This window comes from Taeniopygia guttata, chromosome 1, assembly GCF_048771995.1.
Source record: "Taeniopygia guttata chromosome 1, bTaeGut7.mat, whole genome shotgun sequence".
NCBI lineage: Eukaryota > Metazoa > Chordata > Aves > Passeriformes > Estrildidae > Taeniopygia > Taeniopygia guttata.
The window spans coordinates 27,463,311-27,480,502 of record NC_133024.1 but is presented as its reverse complement, the minus strand read 5'-3'; the positions used below and the strand labels follow the sequence as shown (position 1 = coordinate 27,480,502).

Here is a 17,192-nt window from a genome sequence, read left to right as displayed (position 1 = left end):
AGGGTCTGTAACCTCTGTGGGCACCACGAGATTTTAATTGGCTCCTGTTGAGAAAAGAGTGTATTTCAGCTGCTTGACAAGCCTGATTTTTCAAAAACTGATGAGTCAGGCTGCAAGAATTATGAGATTGCTTCTAAATAACGAGTTTGAGGATCTTTTTCCATGTCTGCAGTTGTGGGGTTTTATTTAATCTCGAGCTTTTGTGTCATTCATAGTTTAATATTTCCAAGCCCTGACCCTTTTTTTTTTTTTTTTTTTTTTTTTTTTTTTTTTTTTCAGAATGGTGAGAACCATCCTTAAAAATAAAGGAAAAATAAAACTTGGCTTATTCTCCAATCTGGCAGAAGTTCCAGCATCATGAAATGATCAAGTGTGGGCACTGCTGCATTAAGCTCACCCTTAGCATTGCTACAAATACTTAAGGGCAACTTGCTTTTCAGAAAACACAATTTTTTAGTTTTTTACAACTTAAATGCGAAGCAGACATGGATTTTCGTTCCACAGACATACCATGCAATTGATCCTGTTCACTGCTGTGGTTCAAACAGTTGGCAGCATCCTGGTTTCAGTGAGATGGCTCACAGTAACCGGATACAAAACAACACTCAAAAACAGGACATCCAAGTGAAATGTCCCTGTGATACAAATGTGAGCCCCACAGTTACTTTTGGATTCTTGCACTAATCTTTATAGGGACATAATAATTTTTCCACACCAAAGTGGAAATGAATGAATGGGATTCATACTCTTGGATGGGATTCATACATTTGACCTTGACTCTCTCACCTATGGTTCTTCCATCACTTGATGCAGGAGTGCTGGAGGGAGGAAGCAAGGCAGAAACTTTAATCCTGTGCTACTTATCTGCTTGTATAGAGAAACCCAGCAGACTTCCAGGGTGTATTAACCAATTAGTTCTCAGACAGGAACAAAAAGCTATACAGTGACACTCCAGTTTTGGAAGCTTCTTCCAGACACTATCTCAGCTGTGCTGTAGTTTTTGTGTTGTCACAGCTAAGTGTGGCATCACTCCCACTGGAGCAGTGTTCAGAGGATGAACCTGAGACTTTTCTTGAAATACATGTATCAAGCCATTCCCTTAAAGCGACACTGAGAAATTTTGACGTGTAAGAGGAGTTGTCTTGGGTTGCAAAGCACCCAAGAATGTTAGCAGGAGAGGAGGTGGGATGAATACTCAACTTCTGTGATGTATCAGGGTTGATCATTTGTCTCTGTCTGGATCCCCCATACTCAGCAGCAGGCAGCCCTAACCAGCAACCTTGCACTGTGTTTTTTGTGATAAAAGTGCAGACTGTAAAGACAGAAACTCCGCAGTCGGAATATTAAGTTGGGCTTTGCAGAGCAAGTGAGGGGAAACCATCGCTGAAGATACCATCTTGTGGCAGTAAGCGGCACAGACCAGCAGAGCGGGCAGATCTAAGCTGTGTGAAGCAAATCATCAGTCCTGCCGAACAGCTGATCGTTTCTCCCTTTCCAGAAAAAGATGCCACCGAGGAGCAAGTCCTGATCCTGGGCTCCGATCCCGCTGTGTCCCGCCCAGGAGCTGCGGGAGGGGACGCGCAGGGAAAGTCCCGGTTTACACTGCACTCACCCCACCCAGCGGCCGCTCCAGGGCATCCCTTGCCCAAAGCACCTTTCCCTGTGAAAGGACGGCGAGATCCGAATGCAGATCTGGTCCTCACGACGGGGCCTCTCCCAGACGTGTCCGTGGCCATTTTCCAGTCCATCGGGAGCTCTGCCCTCTGGCACCAGCCCCTGATGCCCAGCTTGGCTCGCAGAGCTCCCGGCTGCTCCCGGAGGCGCTGCCGGGCAGGAGAGTCCAGATGGGATCGGGTCCTGCGGGAGAACCGCTCAGCTCGCAAACACAGAGCTGGTGGCAAGAGGTGATGCAGCTCCTGCTGTGAAGTTATCCCGGTTCCTTTCCCTCATTTATAGCAGGAACAGAGAATTCCAATCAAACGAGACTGTTATATGTAGTAGATAGAATTCGCACCATTTCTGGTATGATATATGTGATATTGAATATTTGTTAGAGTATACATGTTTGTATTAGGACTCCCCCCCACCCTCGAAGGCGAGAACGGGTGTATGTTGGAAACTGATTTACAAGTAAGAAGGTACGGCTCGCCAGGAGATGGGCCATGTCTGGAGAGATATAGGGACCCCAGGTGCTGATCATCGCCTGAACGACCCGGGATGGATATCATGGAAATCCTCGTGAATGCAGCGTTCCCGAATTCCCATAAAATTTCATCACGGGAATTCCCGTAAAATTTCATCACGGGATACAACAACTCCGGACACTGAATTGTTCTCCCTCATCACCAAAAAAGAAAATCTTATTAACCTATGGACTCTGAATGGAAGAAAAGACTGACTGCTGAAATCTTGGCCTCAGGCAGAATTTTCCCTATAAAAACCGCTTGTGCCAGGATGGAGGTATTTGGGCATGGAGGAAAACCTCTGCTGAGGCTGACTCCTTGTTGCACACCCAGCACCAACCCCGGGCTCGGCTCTGTTCTTTCCTTGTGGCTGGCTAGATAGAATTTGATTGCAAAATAAATATTTTATTTTTCATATTAATTTGGCTGGACAAATTTTCATTTATAACAAACTCATTGTAAAAGTAATTCCTCTCTGTAAATACATAACCAGTACATTTAAGGGGGCTGAGGGAAAGTTCCTGGAGAAGCAGAAGTTGCACACTGAAACCACTTTGTACAGGCAGAACCTACCGTGCCATGATGGGGATCAAACAGTTTTCATCTCCTGATTATTGCTCCTGGCTGGCCAGAGGGACCATTGCTGCAGCAAGAGCTGTGTGCCAGAGTTTATTTCAAGAGCCCTGTAGACAAGAGACATCAATTCCAAAATGGACCAAAAGAAACCCTCCCGAAAATGAACTTTCTTGGACTTAGTGGTGAGTGTGCAGCATTCCTTATGTCATAAGCACTTGCAAATAGGGCATGTAGAAAGCCCAAGTGTGTGTAAAAGATCCAGTGTGCTTTTGGTCTGCATAAATTAAGCCTAAATGTATAACTAAAATTGCATGTGGGATTATCAGAAAAATATATATCTAGCTTCTGATGAAATCACCACATTGAAAACATTGGAGTGCAACAATATTTGAAAAAGAAAAAAGAGAAATGGATGCTTTATTCCTGTAATTTATTTAAAAAAAAAAAAAAAAAAAAAAAAAAAGATGATTACCAAATATATCAGTACCTTCAAAGCAATTTTTGCCCACATGTATTTTGTTTCCTTTTAACTTTCTAAATTTTCTTTCCACATTTTAGGCAGCAAAAAATCTTTCTCTCTCTGGATGGTCTTCCACAATGCATGTTAAGCATTTTGAGTGGCACCTGTTACAGGATCAAGCTGGAGATTTAATAAATCTTTATTTTTTATTAATGTTCTTTTCCCTTTTGCAGATTAGTCCTTAACTGCTTAATATTCATTGCTTGCTGCCAGCACTGGAGAGACACATCTTATTTAAGAAATGAGACAAGTTTAGTTATGGGAATGAGGAATGTCTAGAAATAGCAATCACTGGTCTGAGTAAGAAATCCATTGCACAGCCATACATGAATTCCAGTTATCCAGTGGATTTTGAACTGAGATGGAGATGCAGATGGAGAGCTTTCAGGAGGGAGAAGAGTATTACATGGGAGTGCAGGGTCAGGGCAAGGAGTGGTCAAATTGTTCTTCATGAATATACTCGACTGTGCTCCCATTTCACAAATTAGCTTTACAGCCACTATAATCTATTATATCTACATGTATAAGTGACAGATTTTTCAGTTCAAGAAACAAATATTACTTTTGGTTTCCTACATAACACAGGCTGTACATAACTTTTCACATTGTTATTCTGCACAAAGCCTGTGAACTGAGCCAAAGCTTTAAAAAAAGAAAAAAGCAATTTTAAAGATCATAATTGAGAAAGTTAAAATTAATTTGGGGATTTTTATAATTTAGTCTGTATTAATTCATTTTACTGCATAATGTAAAAAAAAATATATATTATTATTTGAAGTCTGCAATGCACTCAGAATACCAGTGTCATGCTTGTCTGATGAAATGGATTTTTCACAAGAACATGCTCATTTGCATTAACTATCCAACTGTCCTCCATTGACTGGATCCTATATTAATGATACCAATTCCAGGCATGGATTTCTGGTATTGATATGATGGCCACTTTTGCTTCTGTTCCTCTGGAGCTTTTTCTTTTTTCCTAAATCTATTCAAAATGTGCATTATTATAGTTCCCTTTTAGCAAGCAAAACTCTGCTTCTCTCCAGTGACAAATCATTTAACAGCAAATGGTGGTCTTTACAAATGTAGGTTTTTGTACCTGCTGGAACTAGAAGTCATTAATTTGCCTGTAGCATGTAAGTATCACTGATATATATTTGCTATTTCATCTTTTTCTGCCCGGGTAAATGAAGGGTAAATGAACACCTTTCCAGCAAAGCAGCCTTAATGTTTTTTTTTCTTTTCCATTCTTTATACAGCAGTAAAGTTCTTACTGACTGTGATCCTGTTGACAGTGGGGCTTCATTGATAACCAATAGTTTGCTTTACTGATTGCCAGACAAACTAATTAAATCAGAAGAACGGTCCTGGTCAGCTGACGTAAAAACAACAAGGCTCCTCCTGATCAAGTACATTTTGTAACCATTTTGCTAACCTGCCAAGAGTAATAATATAGAAACAAGCTACTGCAAAATTGACTGGAGTGCAAACTTGCAGAAAATCAACCCTCTGCAGTAAGCTTGCCTGTTCTCCCTCTTGGTATCCTTGGCATATCCTCATTGGCTTGTGTTTGTTACTGGGTGACAGCACACAGCAGCTCTGGTGCCTCTGAGCAGCCGGACAAATATCTAAGGTTGCCACTCCCTTGGCTTTCCAGGATGTTTTATTGCAGGCACTGCACTATTTTGGGCAGCCACCTGAAGCAAAAGACAACACAGATCCAACCCAGGGGTGCTCAGGGAGGGACAGAAGTGGGGAATAAGCTTCCTGTAAGCAGGAATGGCTTGTCATGGGGATTGAAGGAAGGGATGTGGTAGCAAGACACAGGGAGAAAGGTCAACAAAGGGGGAATTTGGCACTTAGAAATCTGACTTGGGAGCAAGGCTCTTGGAAAGATGAAAAGATCCCACTGTCTTCCTATGAAGGCAAAAACGGCAAAGAAAGCTCCAGCAATGGGAGCTTTCACTTGGGAAACAAGTCACTGAACTGTGGAAGAAAAAAATGTCCTTTATTCTCTCTGGCAGCATCTGTGGATATTTTAGGACCTCTGTAAAACCTGTGGAAGGGTTGTCATAGTTTTCTGTTATGTGTTTTAGTACCCCATCCCTGTGATGTGTGAAGTGTTTCCCCCTATTAAATAGTGGCTTTGCTGCTGTTGTTCTCCTTCTTCCTTTTCTGCTCTAATTCCCCGTGCCTGGATCGCCCTTCCTACTCCTACCTCAGTGGCAGAAAAGCCACTGCACTGCACCCATTGCTTGGCACTCACTGAGCATTAGGATGAAATATCATTAGCCTAGAAAAACTGGGGGTGTTACTGTGTTAAACACATTTTTGCTTTTCTAAGGGTGTGCAGAGAATGGAATAAATAAAATAAGAGTGTGCCTGCAGGGGAGGGAAGAGGAGCAGTGTCCATGAAGGGGGTGGAGAAGAAGAAAGTGCAAAGATCTAAGTGCAGTGTCCCAGCTGCAGGGAGGGGTGAAACCTGACAGGACCAGCAGCTACACCCACAGTGGTTGTGGCCCTTCCTTCTCTCCTCAGACCTCTCCTGGAAGTCACCCTGTGTTCCTTCAGGATGTTTGATAATCATTGTCACCATGGCAGAAAAGGTGAATCATCACACATCTGAAGGGAGGGATTAAGTAATCTCCTCACAGGCAGATGGAAACCAAAGCTTTGTGGAGGGTCTGTGTCCCCAGAATATGACTGACAGTTCTGGTGTCTGCTATTCTGCTACTTCAGATCTTACACAGTTAACCAAAGATGTTACTAAAGCACATAGTAATGTTTGCACTGGGACTATCCAATGTCTAGGGCGCTGAATAATTAAACTCAGCACAGACTTCAAGCACTCAGCATCCCTGGAAATGTGATTTATTTACATTAGTATTGAGTCAGGTGAAATGTTTCTGTTCACACCTCCAAAACAACAGAGGAATTCCCATATTTTAGAGTTGTTTTCAGCAAGTGAGATGTATGTTTAAGAAACAAACACTGGATCACATTTGTCTGTTCAAACAAGATCTGTATTTTTGCCCACAAGTCTAGTTACACATTGTGCAGAAGCTCATGTGGCCATCAGAGAAGCACAGGAGCAGCACATGTGTACCAATCAGCTAAAGTTAGCCTTTGCTCCTAGCTGAAATGTGGTAAGAGCAGGATTTTTTTCAGCACTCTTTATTTTTCCTCAGTGTTCACAAATACATTGACTCTGCAGTGGGAGCCACTTTGTGATCAAGCCATCCTGCAATATTTTTCTCCCTTCCATTTTCTTGAAGTTGTTCTGCTGGACACCCACTGGGTTTATTGCAAAATGAGGGTGTATAAAGAAGTATTCACCTGACCAAATCTGTCCCTTCTCTCCCTCCACACACTGTCCTAACTAAAACTGTATTGCACTCATATTGTACTTTTGATCTTATGATGCTTGCAGTGCTCAAAGTTTGACTGTCAGGTGAACATGAAATGCACCCTTGAAAAAGTGAACAAGATTTGTTTCAGCTTTTGCCATCAGGTGGCTTCTGCCTGCTGCCTGTTGGGTGAGGTTGGCAAACTCTGAATGAACAGGGTGTGGCTGTGTGGTATTCACATGTCCTCTGAACAGAAAGAGACTTGGCTTTCTCAGGATTTCTCCTGAGACAAGCTGTGAGAGAAGCAGAGAAAAGAGAATCAAAACAATTCTTATCTCATTCGCTGCTCCTGTGTGTGTGCCCATGTGGAGTGAGGTATGGAGATTGTTTACCCAAGGTGATTGCTTGATTGGATTCTGGTGATGGTTGTTTGGATTCATTGACCAATTGGATCCACGTGTGTGTTGAGACTTTCAGGAGAGAGTCACGGGTTTTTAGTTAACCATAACAGTAGTTAGTAGTAGTTCTAGTTAGTGTAATATAGTAATAGTATAATATAGGATAATGAAGTAATTGATTAGCCTTCTGAAATTATTGGAATCAGAGCATCATTCTTCCCCCGTTGGGGATCACTGCACCGATATAGCTGAGTGGTGCATATTTGTAAAGTGTAATCATACTTCCAGGGCAAGTTGTGTTTTACAAAAGCCTTGGAGGTGGCGTGGGGTGAAAGAAGGGCTAAAGTGTTCACACCATGGATTGTGTGGAGTCTTGCTAAAATAAGTCCTTGTGCTGCAGAGATGTACAAGTGGGTGTGGAATATGCAGTACAGTTACCCTCATCAGCCTGCACTCAACAAACAAATGAACATTTCACTTTTATTTATTCTGAGGTCGGGGGGTGAGGGGTTTCAGTGGGCTCTTACACAAAGTATTCATTTAAATGCTTTGTAGTTTGCTGCTGCTGCTCTCCCAGCTCTCCTCTGGCTCAAGGCTGTACTTGCTTAGCAGGATTTTGGCTCCTTTTCAGGCTTAGGCGGTGCTGCTTTGCAAGTGCACCCTTCTCTGGGGGATCACAGAGGCAATCCACTCACCAGTGCCCTGCTTGGCCTCCTCCCACGTGTAGCGGGGCACGTAGCCAAAATCCTGCTGTGCCTTTCTGTAGGAGAAGGTGAAGGGGGTGTTGAGCAGCGTGACCAGGTGGCGGTTGGTGGAGGGGACGTATCTGACAAAGGGCCGCAGCAAGAAGCTGACGATCTCCAGCAGCAGCGAGAAGTAATAGAGCACGGTCAGAGGCATGGGCAGCCGGGGCTCGATTCCAAAGCCCAGGTCCTTGGTCAGCTCGTAGTTCAGGTCAGCGTAGCTCATGTGAGGAGTGTCATCTGAGATGTAGTAGAACTTGCCCCGCACATGCTTGGCTTTCTGCGGGGCTCGGAGGGCTTTTGCTGCCTGCACGTGTGCCCAGGCGATGTTGCCCACGTAGACAGGGTTCACCAGAGCCTCCTTCCTGGAGAAGCGCAGGTAGATGTTCTTGTTCAACAGGCACTTATCCAGATGGCCTTGCAGAAACGGGCAGCCTTCCCCAAAAATGTACATAGATCTCAGGGCACAGGTCATCAGCGTGCCACCATCCTTCAGCACCCGGCCATCTGCTTTCAGCACAGAATCCTCTGCCAGTCTCTTGCTTTGGGCATAAGGAAATTTGGATGTGCTCTCATAAGCTGTATCTTCGTCACCATTGAAAATGGGGTCCCCTCTGCAGTTTGGGCCTGTCACTTCTATGGTGCTGGTGTATATGAAGTGCTGGACGTTGCAGCGGACACAGGCCTCCAGCAGCAACTGAGTACCTTTAGAAAACAAATATGAAAGGCAGTCTAGGTTAGGGCCCCCTAACCAAGAAAAAGTGGGGGGTTCAGATCAGAAACAGCATCTCTGGCCTGAGCTTAGCCAGATCTCCCTCCCTGCAGCTGGAAGAATCCTATCCTGTACAGGGTCGTATATTTGATCTGTTCAAGATTAATTTCACCCAAATAAAATGTCATTTATTTGCAAATCAGAATTGTGTGTAAAAGTTTAAAGAGTCCCACAGTAATGGGAATCTGAGTATCTTTCACACAGAATGTAATGAAGTAAATTATTACTGTATTACATACTTTATTCACTGAGAGGGTCCCCTGGTTTGCTTGCCATTCTGTCTGAGGATCTGGTTCACAGAAGGTATTTTGTTTAGATTGTAATTAATTATTTTCTCAATTCCCTTCCTTTTAAAAATTTGCTTCCCTTCCTTCATAAGAAAGATATTTTTGCTCTGAGATATTGTATGGTAATGGAGGAAAGCCCTGCATCAAGGCAAGTTTAACTTTCTCACTTCTGTCCTGGTTCATGAACATCCACCCCTGATTCTTGAAACATTTATATTACACAAGTTCTATTTTCTAGGAGAATCAATACTTTCATTCTGCAGGCCCATGAAGTACCTAGCAGTGCCCTGGTCGGTCAGAAAAACAGAAGAGCGTCAGAATGGAAATGGAAGAAAACAGAGGACAGCAGTATTCACTCACTGACCTTGTGGCCAGTTGGCTCTGGGAGCAGGACTATGGATGGTATTTCATTCTAGCAAATGTTATCAGCTAATCCTCATTGGCCCAGTGGGCTTTTTTTTCACATAGACAGACACTGTTGGCAGGGGAGTGAGTACTGGGGAGTCAGAGCTAAAGACCTTTCTGGGTTTGGGACATTTTAATAGTAATTTGTTGTTTTGGGGTTCTTTTTTTTTTTGTGTTGTTGTTGTTAATGTTGTTTTTTATTCTTCCTTATGGAAAAATGTGTTTAAGCACCACATTCTGCTGTGAAAAACCAGACTGTAGTGAGAGTACAGTCATAAAGACAGAGCTTTCCAAATCCTCTACCTGAGCTACCATCCAGGTAAATTTTCATATTACCCAATGCACAGGTTTCCAGGAACTTGCCTTTCTACTCTTCCCTCCTGACAGGGGCCTAAGAGGCTGCCCAGTGAGCTCTATGTATTGATCACTGACAATTTGTGGCTTTGATTGAGCAGAAATGAAAGGGTCTGGAAGCTAATGGTACAGGGAATGAGACACACTAAAACAACTAAAATGCCATCCCACTGTTTTTAAGGTACATATAAGAAACAAGTCGACTGCCAAGATTCTCTCTTCATCAGAACACTGGTGAGCAGCCAATATTTGTGAAAGTGATGCCTGTGCAGGTATGTTCCTTATTTTTCTGTGAAGAAGCCATGTGTGTGTGGCAGAGGGGAACAAAGAACTGGGAAAGCTGTTCATGTAAATAAGAACATCTTCCCCAAATCTCCCCCAAGCTGTTGAAGCAACATGCCCAGGGAGGCCAGTGTGCATGCAGGTTAGGCAGTGACAATTCTCTGAATGGCACTGAGGGTTTTGGCATCACAGACAGGGGATGAGGTTGTTGTTTTAGGAAATACATTTAAACTTTCTGGTAGGTGATGCTACATGGGCCATTCCTAAGTCTAAACCTTCTCCTTCACCTGATCTTCCCTGAAGACTGGGGGTTCCTTAGTGGAAGGGGAAATCCCATCACTGAGTCACCAAAATCCCTCCCTCCCATAGCTCTGAGTTTGTTGGGGAATTTTAAATTATAAACGCAAGGTGGGAGAACACTTGTTTGTCTCAGCTACCTTCTTGCACACACAGACTTAAAGGCAAAAGAAAGAAAAGGAGAAAAAGAAGAAGAAAAAGAATAGCAAGGAGAGAATCACAGGCTCTGGGATGTTATCAATGCAACAGTTCTGTATTTGTAAACTTTGAAAAATGTACACAGGCAGGGGTGCCATGTGGGGTGGGAGAATAAGAACCAATTTCTGAGGCGACCACTTGGATTTCAGAGGGGAAATGCTTTCAGAAAGTTCTACTGAGCATGGGTTTATGACTGTTACCACAGAAGGCAGAGCCTGTGCAGACCTCAGCACAAGGTCTGACAAGAATGAGTGATCCTGCACTGCCCTGAAGTGGAAGACTGGGTGTGGAGAGACCCAGAATTTCTTGGGGCTGCACAGACATGGGATTTGCACCCCTAGAAATGTCTGTGCAAGATGCAGAAGGACCCAGTTAACCTGGCTCAAAACAAACACAGGTCAGGTGCTCCCTTTCCTGGGCAGAGGGTGATCAGGACACAGATGTGGCTTTGAGGAAGGTGCTTCCCCTGCTCACCTGTTACATTGACTTCCCAGAGCAGCTTCTTCTCGATGAGGCCCAGGGTGTCGATGAGGGAAGCCGTGTGGATGACGAGCGAGACGCCCTGGCAGGCGCGGTGCAGGAATGTCACGTCTCGGATGTCCCCTTCCAGGATTTTCACCTCAGTCTTCCCCTTGAACTCTGCAGGGGCAGCAGAAGACAGAGCATAAGACCTCAGAGGCATCCTGAGGAGAGTTCTGGAAGGGTGGTGAAGAGCTGACCCCACCTGGCAGGTGCTGACTGTCCAGGAACTGCAGGGATATTTTGAGGCTGTGAAACAGAAGGCATTTCCCCTGGACTCTTATTGTCATATGACAGTACTAACTACAGTGCTACAGAGGTTTATTTTGCATTACCTACCTTAGATCTGGAGCCAATATTCAACATACTTCTTTCCATTTTATTTTTTAGAGATCTTTTCTACTGCTAGCAAGCCTCCTTGAGTTGTGGCTGTGTGAAAGTTCACAGAGTAGCTTTAGCTGTGCCTGACTGGCTGGTGATGTGTTAACCCAAGAGCACTGAACAGGCACTGCATGTTCCTGTCTTCAAGCTGATGAATGATCTCTCTCCACCCAGAGCATGTGAGCACAGGGATGTGTTCATACCTACTTTCTGCCCCTTTACCTTGCCTGTATTGCAGCTCTTCTAATAAATTACATGCAATTCTGACATCTTTTAATTGTACCTTGGCCAGGACTTACAGTGCCTCTTCCAGTTCCAGCCCTGGCTCCATTTCAGTGTCTGTGCTGTGGGGTCCTTTTTAGCCTGCAAGTCTTTCTGGTTCATTCCTGAACTCTCAAGGCTGTTCTGAGCTACCTCTGCCTGGCTTGAACAAATCCTGCTTTTTAAGCCCTGTCCCCCCACAGCAGCTGCAGTGTGGGAGCCCAGAGGAGCTCTGGGTCTCAGAGCCATCCTGTGCTGGGCAGAAGGAGGAGGTTCCATCACAGCAAATCCACTGGGAGCCTCTGCTGTGGCTGCACTAGATGGCTCCCCAGGCACAGCTACTGGGCAGGGACTCTGCAGCACAGGCAGAGCCTCTGTCTCCTTCCAGCGTAATCAAATGCCCCTTTTAGATAAGAGAAGAATCTGATTAATTTGTACAGCTTTTAGCTTCAGCCATGACTGAAATCTTGTGTATCCTAGTGCTTTGTCACCAGCTCCAAAGCAGGCACTGTTTCATCCCATGTCTTTAATAGGAAACACTGACAGAGACAGCTGTTGGATCTGGAACTGAGTGGGAATATACTTTAAAATGGTTTTATGTAATTTTCTCTATAGCATACTAAGAATGTAATCCTGTATCAATTTAACAATTATTCTGATGCAACAGGCTTAAGAGGCTTTTTTTCCCCACCACAGACAGTTGGTCTGAGATTAAGGTTTGTAAAACATTTGCCGAACTGTTACTAAATCTAGAGCTGCTGCCCTCCCAGCAGAGTCATTACCACACGCTCTCTTCTGCTCCTTTATTTTACAGACTGCATTCATTTCCTAGGATTCCATCTCCAGAAGCTTCACTCTGATCTCTACTTGCATGGATGCAAAAGAGTCAGACTACAGCTGGGCTTTTTTTTAAGCACCTGGTAGTTAGATTTGCTCTAATAAACATTAGTGTCTGTACTGCCCTAAGGCTGGTGTTCTCCATGAACAAGGCTTTGTGGGATAGTAATAATCCCAAGAACAGACAGAAGTAGTTTTCACAACATAAATTCTGACATGTAACCCTTCAAAGTTATCACAGTGCCCAGGAAGGGGTTAGGAAAATGGAAGTTTTACACGTGCAAATCAAAGCTTTTGGGAAAAGTACAGAAGAAGCCTGTCCCCTTTAAAGCTGATCATAGGAAATCTGCTGTCTAGGTGCTTTGTGCCGTGTTTGGGCTTGCAGTTTGTGTGTGTGTGAGTCAGGAAATCTGCTCCTCTATTCCATTTTAGCCAGCAGAAGTTGCCATGGTAAGTACAGTATGGGCCTTGCTCCCTTCAGCAGCATCAGCTGCGTGTCAGGAATCAGCAGATTGATCTTGTTTTGCTCTGGGTGAAGAGAAAACTACAGGTGAGCTTGGAAGAAGAGAGAGTTAAGAAATGTGTGACAGACGGTGGTTTCAGTTTGAGATGGCCAGCAGGGAGAACTGTTCCTGATTTCCATCTAGACAAACCATTGCTCAGGCATCACAAGAGCACATGTGGGTAGGTCAGAGAGAGGAACAGAATAAATTCAAGTCAGCTCTCCATTTTTGCATAAAGTGATTATGACAAAGCACCTACTGTCTGGGAAAGCTTGTTCTTCTTCCCCAGTGCTTTCTGTGTCCTCTGAATTGTAAGTAAACTCCCAGCTTGCTGTGGGGTAGTTTTTGCTTGAAAATGCAATGATTTCTCAATAAAATTCAGTGTCCTGTTGTGAGCAGTTTTTGACTCAGCAGTACAGTCAGACTATTTGCCCTAAACTTGAGAACAACATAGGAGTTTTGATTTCTCCAGAAGTGCCAATGCAATAGTGAACAGCGAAAAAAGAATTGCGTAAGTGGGAGCACAGGAAAGACAGAAAGATAAATCTGACATGGGAGATGGGAGGTAAGAAACCCAGGCACCAAAGTACCATGTTTAACATTACATCCATTCTCAGCCACACAATGGAACCGGGTGGACTCCAACTCTCAGCCCTCAACTCCGACTGGATCATCCCAGACTCCCTGGGGCTGTGGAAGACCACAAATGCCACTGGTCCTACACAGACTGAGTGTGATGGTCAAGCTCTCAGCAGGAAAGTTGTTTGGACAAAAGAGGAGTGCCCCTGAGTGCCTTCTGGCACAAAGACCCGTGACTTGCCCATACTTTTCTGTCTCACTACCCACAGCCCTGCCTCTGCGCAGATATTGCAAGTGCAAGGTGCTTGAGGGATTAGTGAGGAAAAACCCACTCAGCTCTGCTCCTGGCTCTTCCAGAAATCCAGGTAACATCTGCTAGCAAGTTAAAGTCCCTGTAGTAAAACTAATGCAGGTCAGAAGACTCCAGTCCCACCCACAGGTTCTGTCACAGCCCTGCACTTGGAATAGGAGTCACTGAGACAGAGAAGGACTTGAAGTGGAACAGCAGGGAAATATTTTGGGTAGTACTGAGCACAGGCACTGGCAGGACACTAGAAGAGATGTAGCCACAAGGGCTGATGCAGACAGAGGAGCTGCCAGTCAAAGTGCAGGGATTCAAATCTGTTTAAACACATCTGGAATGTCAGCCTATGGTCCCTGCTACTTGTTTATGGGGAAGAAAAGGTAACTGATTTTTCCCTACCTCCTGTGCTGCTCAGATAGGCAGAAGGAATGTTAAAAGAATAGGAGAGGGAGTGTGTGGGCAGTGCTCCATGGAGGAAGAAGGGAGGATAAGGAAAGAGGGCATAGAGCTTGCCAATTAACCCAAAAAATATAACATCAAAATGTTTGCTGCAGCCCAGCCAAGACTGTGCCCACACTAATAATGGTTTTCACTCCCCAGGATGCTCCATTATCCCCGCAAAGCTCTTCTGGCTAAAGCAGTGTAGATGCCTCTGCACTGCTGCATTCAGTGCTAAACCACATACACTCCTGCTGCTTCAGCCTCTACTGTAGCTGCAGGTTTTGGGTCTGTTTCTGTGGAAAATCTCTGGAAACTAGAGCAGGAACGGCTGCTGCAAGGCTCAGGGGCATTTAGAAAGCCTCAGTGAAATGCTGAGTCAGATTTAATGACGAAATTTGAGTTGTGTAAAACCATGATAAAGGCTTGTGCAATTTGTACCAGGTTAATTGTGCACTGTCTATTCCTTTATGACACTTTAATGCTCTACAGAGTGATTGAGGCTCTTCAGCAAATCATACAGAGATATTCTTCAAGGTTTCCCTCAGAGAATCCTGCATAGAGGAAGAGGAGTCTTGCAATGAAGATGTGATGGAGGAGGTTACTGTTAAGTAAATATAATGTAAGGACTTATGAACCTGACTGAATTTAGGCCCTCTAGATGCCTTTTAAGCCCCCATATGCCCTAGATGCTTAGAATCTCAATAAATAGGACATTCAAAATAAAACACTGAGCTGCTTTCCCTGCCACAGACTGTTTCTGGCACTGGGCACATCACTCCCTTGTGCTGTCTCCAACCCATTCAAGAAATCTGCCTTGCACTTTGCAAATAGGTTCTGTCTCTTCTAGTTAGCATATGCTTAAACAGGAAACTGCAATAATGTTATTAACAGAAGCAGTTTTAAAAATACCTCACCACAGCTCTCAGCCAGAAGATCACTATTAATCAAATTAATCACAGGTTGAAGAAAACCATTGGGATTTGCACCCACAACTTTTTCACTGCCTTCGCTGTCTGGCATACCAGAGCCCAGCACAGCATGCTCTGGATAGCTCTGCCCTCCCACCCAGCACAGCAATGTTTGAATTTTCCTTTCCCTCAAGAAAATGTGTGAGGTTTTTGCACTAATTTTGCTCTGTGGATTTTGTTGTAAGAGAAGTCAGGTTGAAGACAGCCTTTTTACTGCATGGAAGCCTCGGGGCCTGACAAAACACCCTGTTGTTTTCACATTTTACATCTGATTTCTGTGCTGGAGGGAGAGGGAGGGCTAAAGCAAGGCTTCCTTGAGATAAAACCTCTGTCTGCAAAGATGGTTCAGATGAGAGGTAAAGGCTTCCCAGCTACCCACAGCTGCAGCACACAGCCCTCGGGAAATGGCACTTACTTCCAAATCTCCCGAGTGCTTCGGCGCTGAAGGCTTTGTCCAGCAGCCGGATCTCAGCCAGTGCCTCCTCTTCTCCCAGCAGCAAGCACACAATCCTCTGGCCAAGGAATCCTCCTGCCCCTGTCACCAGGCAGCTCACCCCAGCCAGGGACATGGCTCTGGCTGCTCCTCGGTGGTGAACTCGCTGTCTCTTGAACTTGGTTCTCCTCCTGCCTGAGGGAAGGAACATATGACATCAACCTCTGGAATCACTACAAATCAAAGGCTGTTACCAGAAGGAGAGACTACTGGAAAACAAACTTTAATCCCTACATCAAACAATTTTGAAGCATGTCTTACTCTTGCTAGCTATTTTTATTCAGAAGTAGTCTATGTATTTTTTCCATGCAAAGAAAAAATTCTTACAAATCATTACAACCCAATTCAATTAACAAATCTGAAAGTGTTCAAAATCAACTTCAATGCCAAACAAACCCCACAAAAGTCTGCCTTGAGTCTCAGTTCCACCTCCCTAGCACTCAGAAGACTGTGGGGGAGATTTGCCTGTATTTATATCCTGCTGGGCACCACCTCGGTCATTTTGCTCCCCTCCCTCTTGAGTGCCTCCTTTGCTGCAAAAGAATGTGATGCTTCTACACCACTCCCACCCAAGAGGAAGGCTCTGGATACAGTGGGGTCTGAGCCTAGGTGTGATCCTGTTTCCTTAAATCCCCAGGGAATAAGCCTTCATGTTCATAATTCTCTTCAGCTGCACTTGTTTGTGCAATACAGTGCCAATATTGTGCCAGTATTGAAGGAAGGGAGCATTTAAATCAAATGTAAAGAGAAGACAAGATATTTAATGTGGTTTGAGGGGTGAATTCTGCTGCTGTATATTTTCTGGATACTGGGCTCCCCCATTATAGCATGGGTTTCTCATTCTCTCTGTGTAAGATCAGATACTAACCCTGGGGATTTTGTATTTGTTCGGTATACTACAGGCATTTGAAGAAATGAAATTGTTCAATGTACCATCCAAGTTAAATTCAAGCTGCAGGAGGGAAATATTCACCTCTGGAAATGTCTTATGCAAGAGTACCTATTTAAAGTAAGGCTGTTTGTGCCTCTGCAGTGATCTGTGTCATTACTGCTTTACATCCCCAACATGCAGGGAAAATGCACAGGTGTTTCTCCCTGGAATTTCACTCCAGTTCCAGCAAAACTGTTTTGTAGTGTGAGACCAGGGCATGGCATCAGCCTGAACCTCCTGGGTCTGTCAGGACACACAGGCTGCAGCTGTATTTTTTCTTTCTCTCTCTCACACAGGGATAGGCTGACATCCCTGGTGAAGCAGGATGATAAATAGGGAAATGCTTTGAGCAACAAGGAAGTTACAAAGAAGCCCAGCAACACAATTAATTAGGCTGAAATCACTGAAAAGGGATCCCTGGTTTGGGGCATAGCTGGAATGGATCTCTAAAAATGCTTTGTTTCCATTTGTGCCACTAACTGCTGAGGTCCTTTTTTTATTCTGTTCATGGGTTTTGTTCACTCATTAAAGAGAGCTCTGGAGAAAAGCTGTAGAAGAAGCATCTCCACACTGTTACTTTTTTAGAACAAAATTGGGCTTGCAAGTGATAGGA

The 17,192-nt window shown here is 44.3% G+C and overlaps 1 protein-coding gene across 2 annotated transcripts; it reads right to left on the bottom strand.

Annotated features, from left to right (window-relative positions):
* Positions 1-7,483: 7,483 nt before the first annotated feature.
* On the bottom strand, positions 7,484-16,157 carry HSD3B1 (hydroxy-delta-5-steroid dehydrogenase, 3 beta- and steroid delta-isomerase 1). 2 transcript variants are annotated; one of them, XM_030276000.4, is made up of 4 exons: positions 16,045-16,094; positions 15,571-15,783; positions 10,837-11,001; positions 7,484-8,472 (listed from the first exon to the last, which is right to left on the bottom strand). In XM_030276000.4, the coding sequence occupies exons 2-4, from the start codon at positions 15,722-15,724 to the stop codon at positions 7,658-7,660; spliced, it is 1,134 nt and encodes a 377-aa protein (XP_030131860.3). In that variant the 5' UTR covers positions 15,725-15,783; positions 16,045-16,094; the 3' UTR covers positions 7,484-7,657.
* Positions 16,158-17,192: the final 1,035 nt, after the last annotated feature.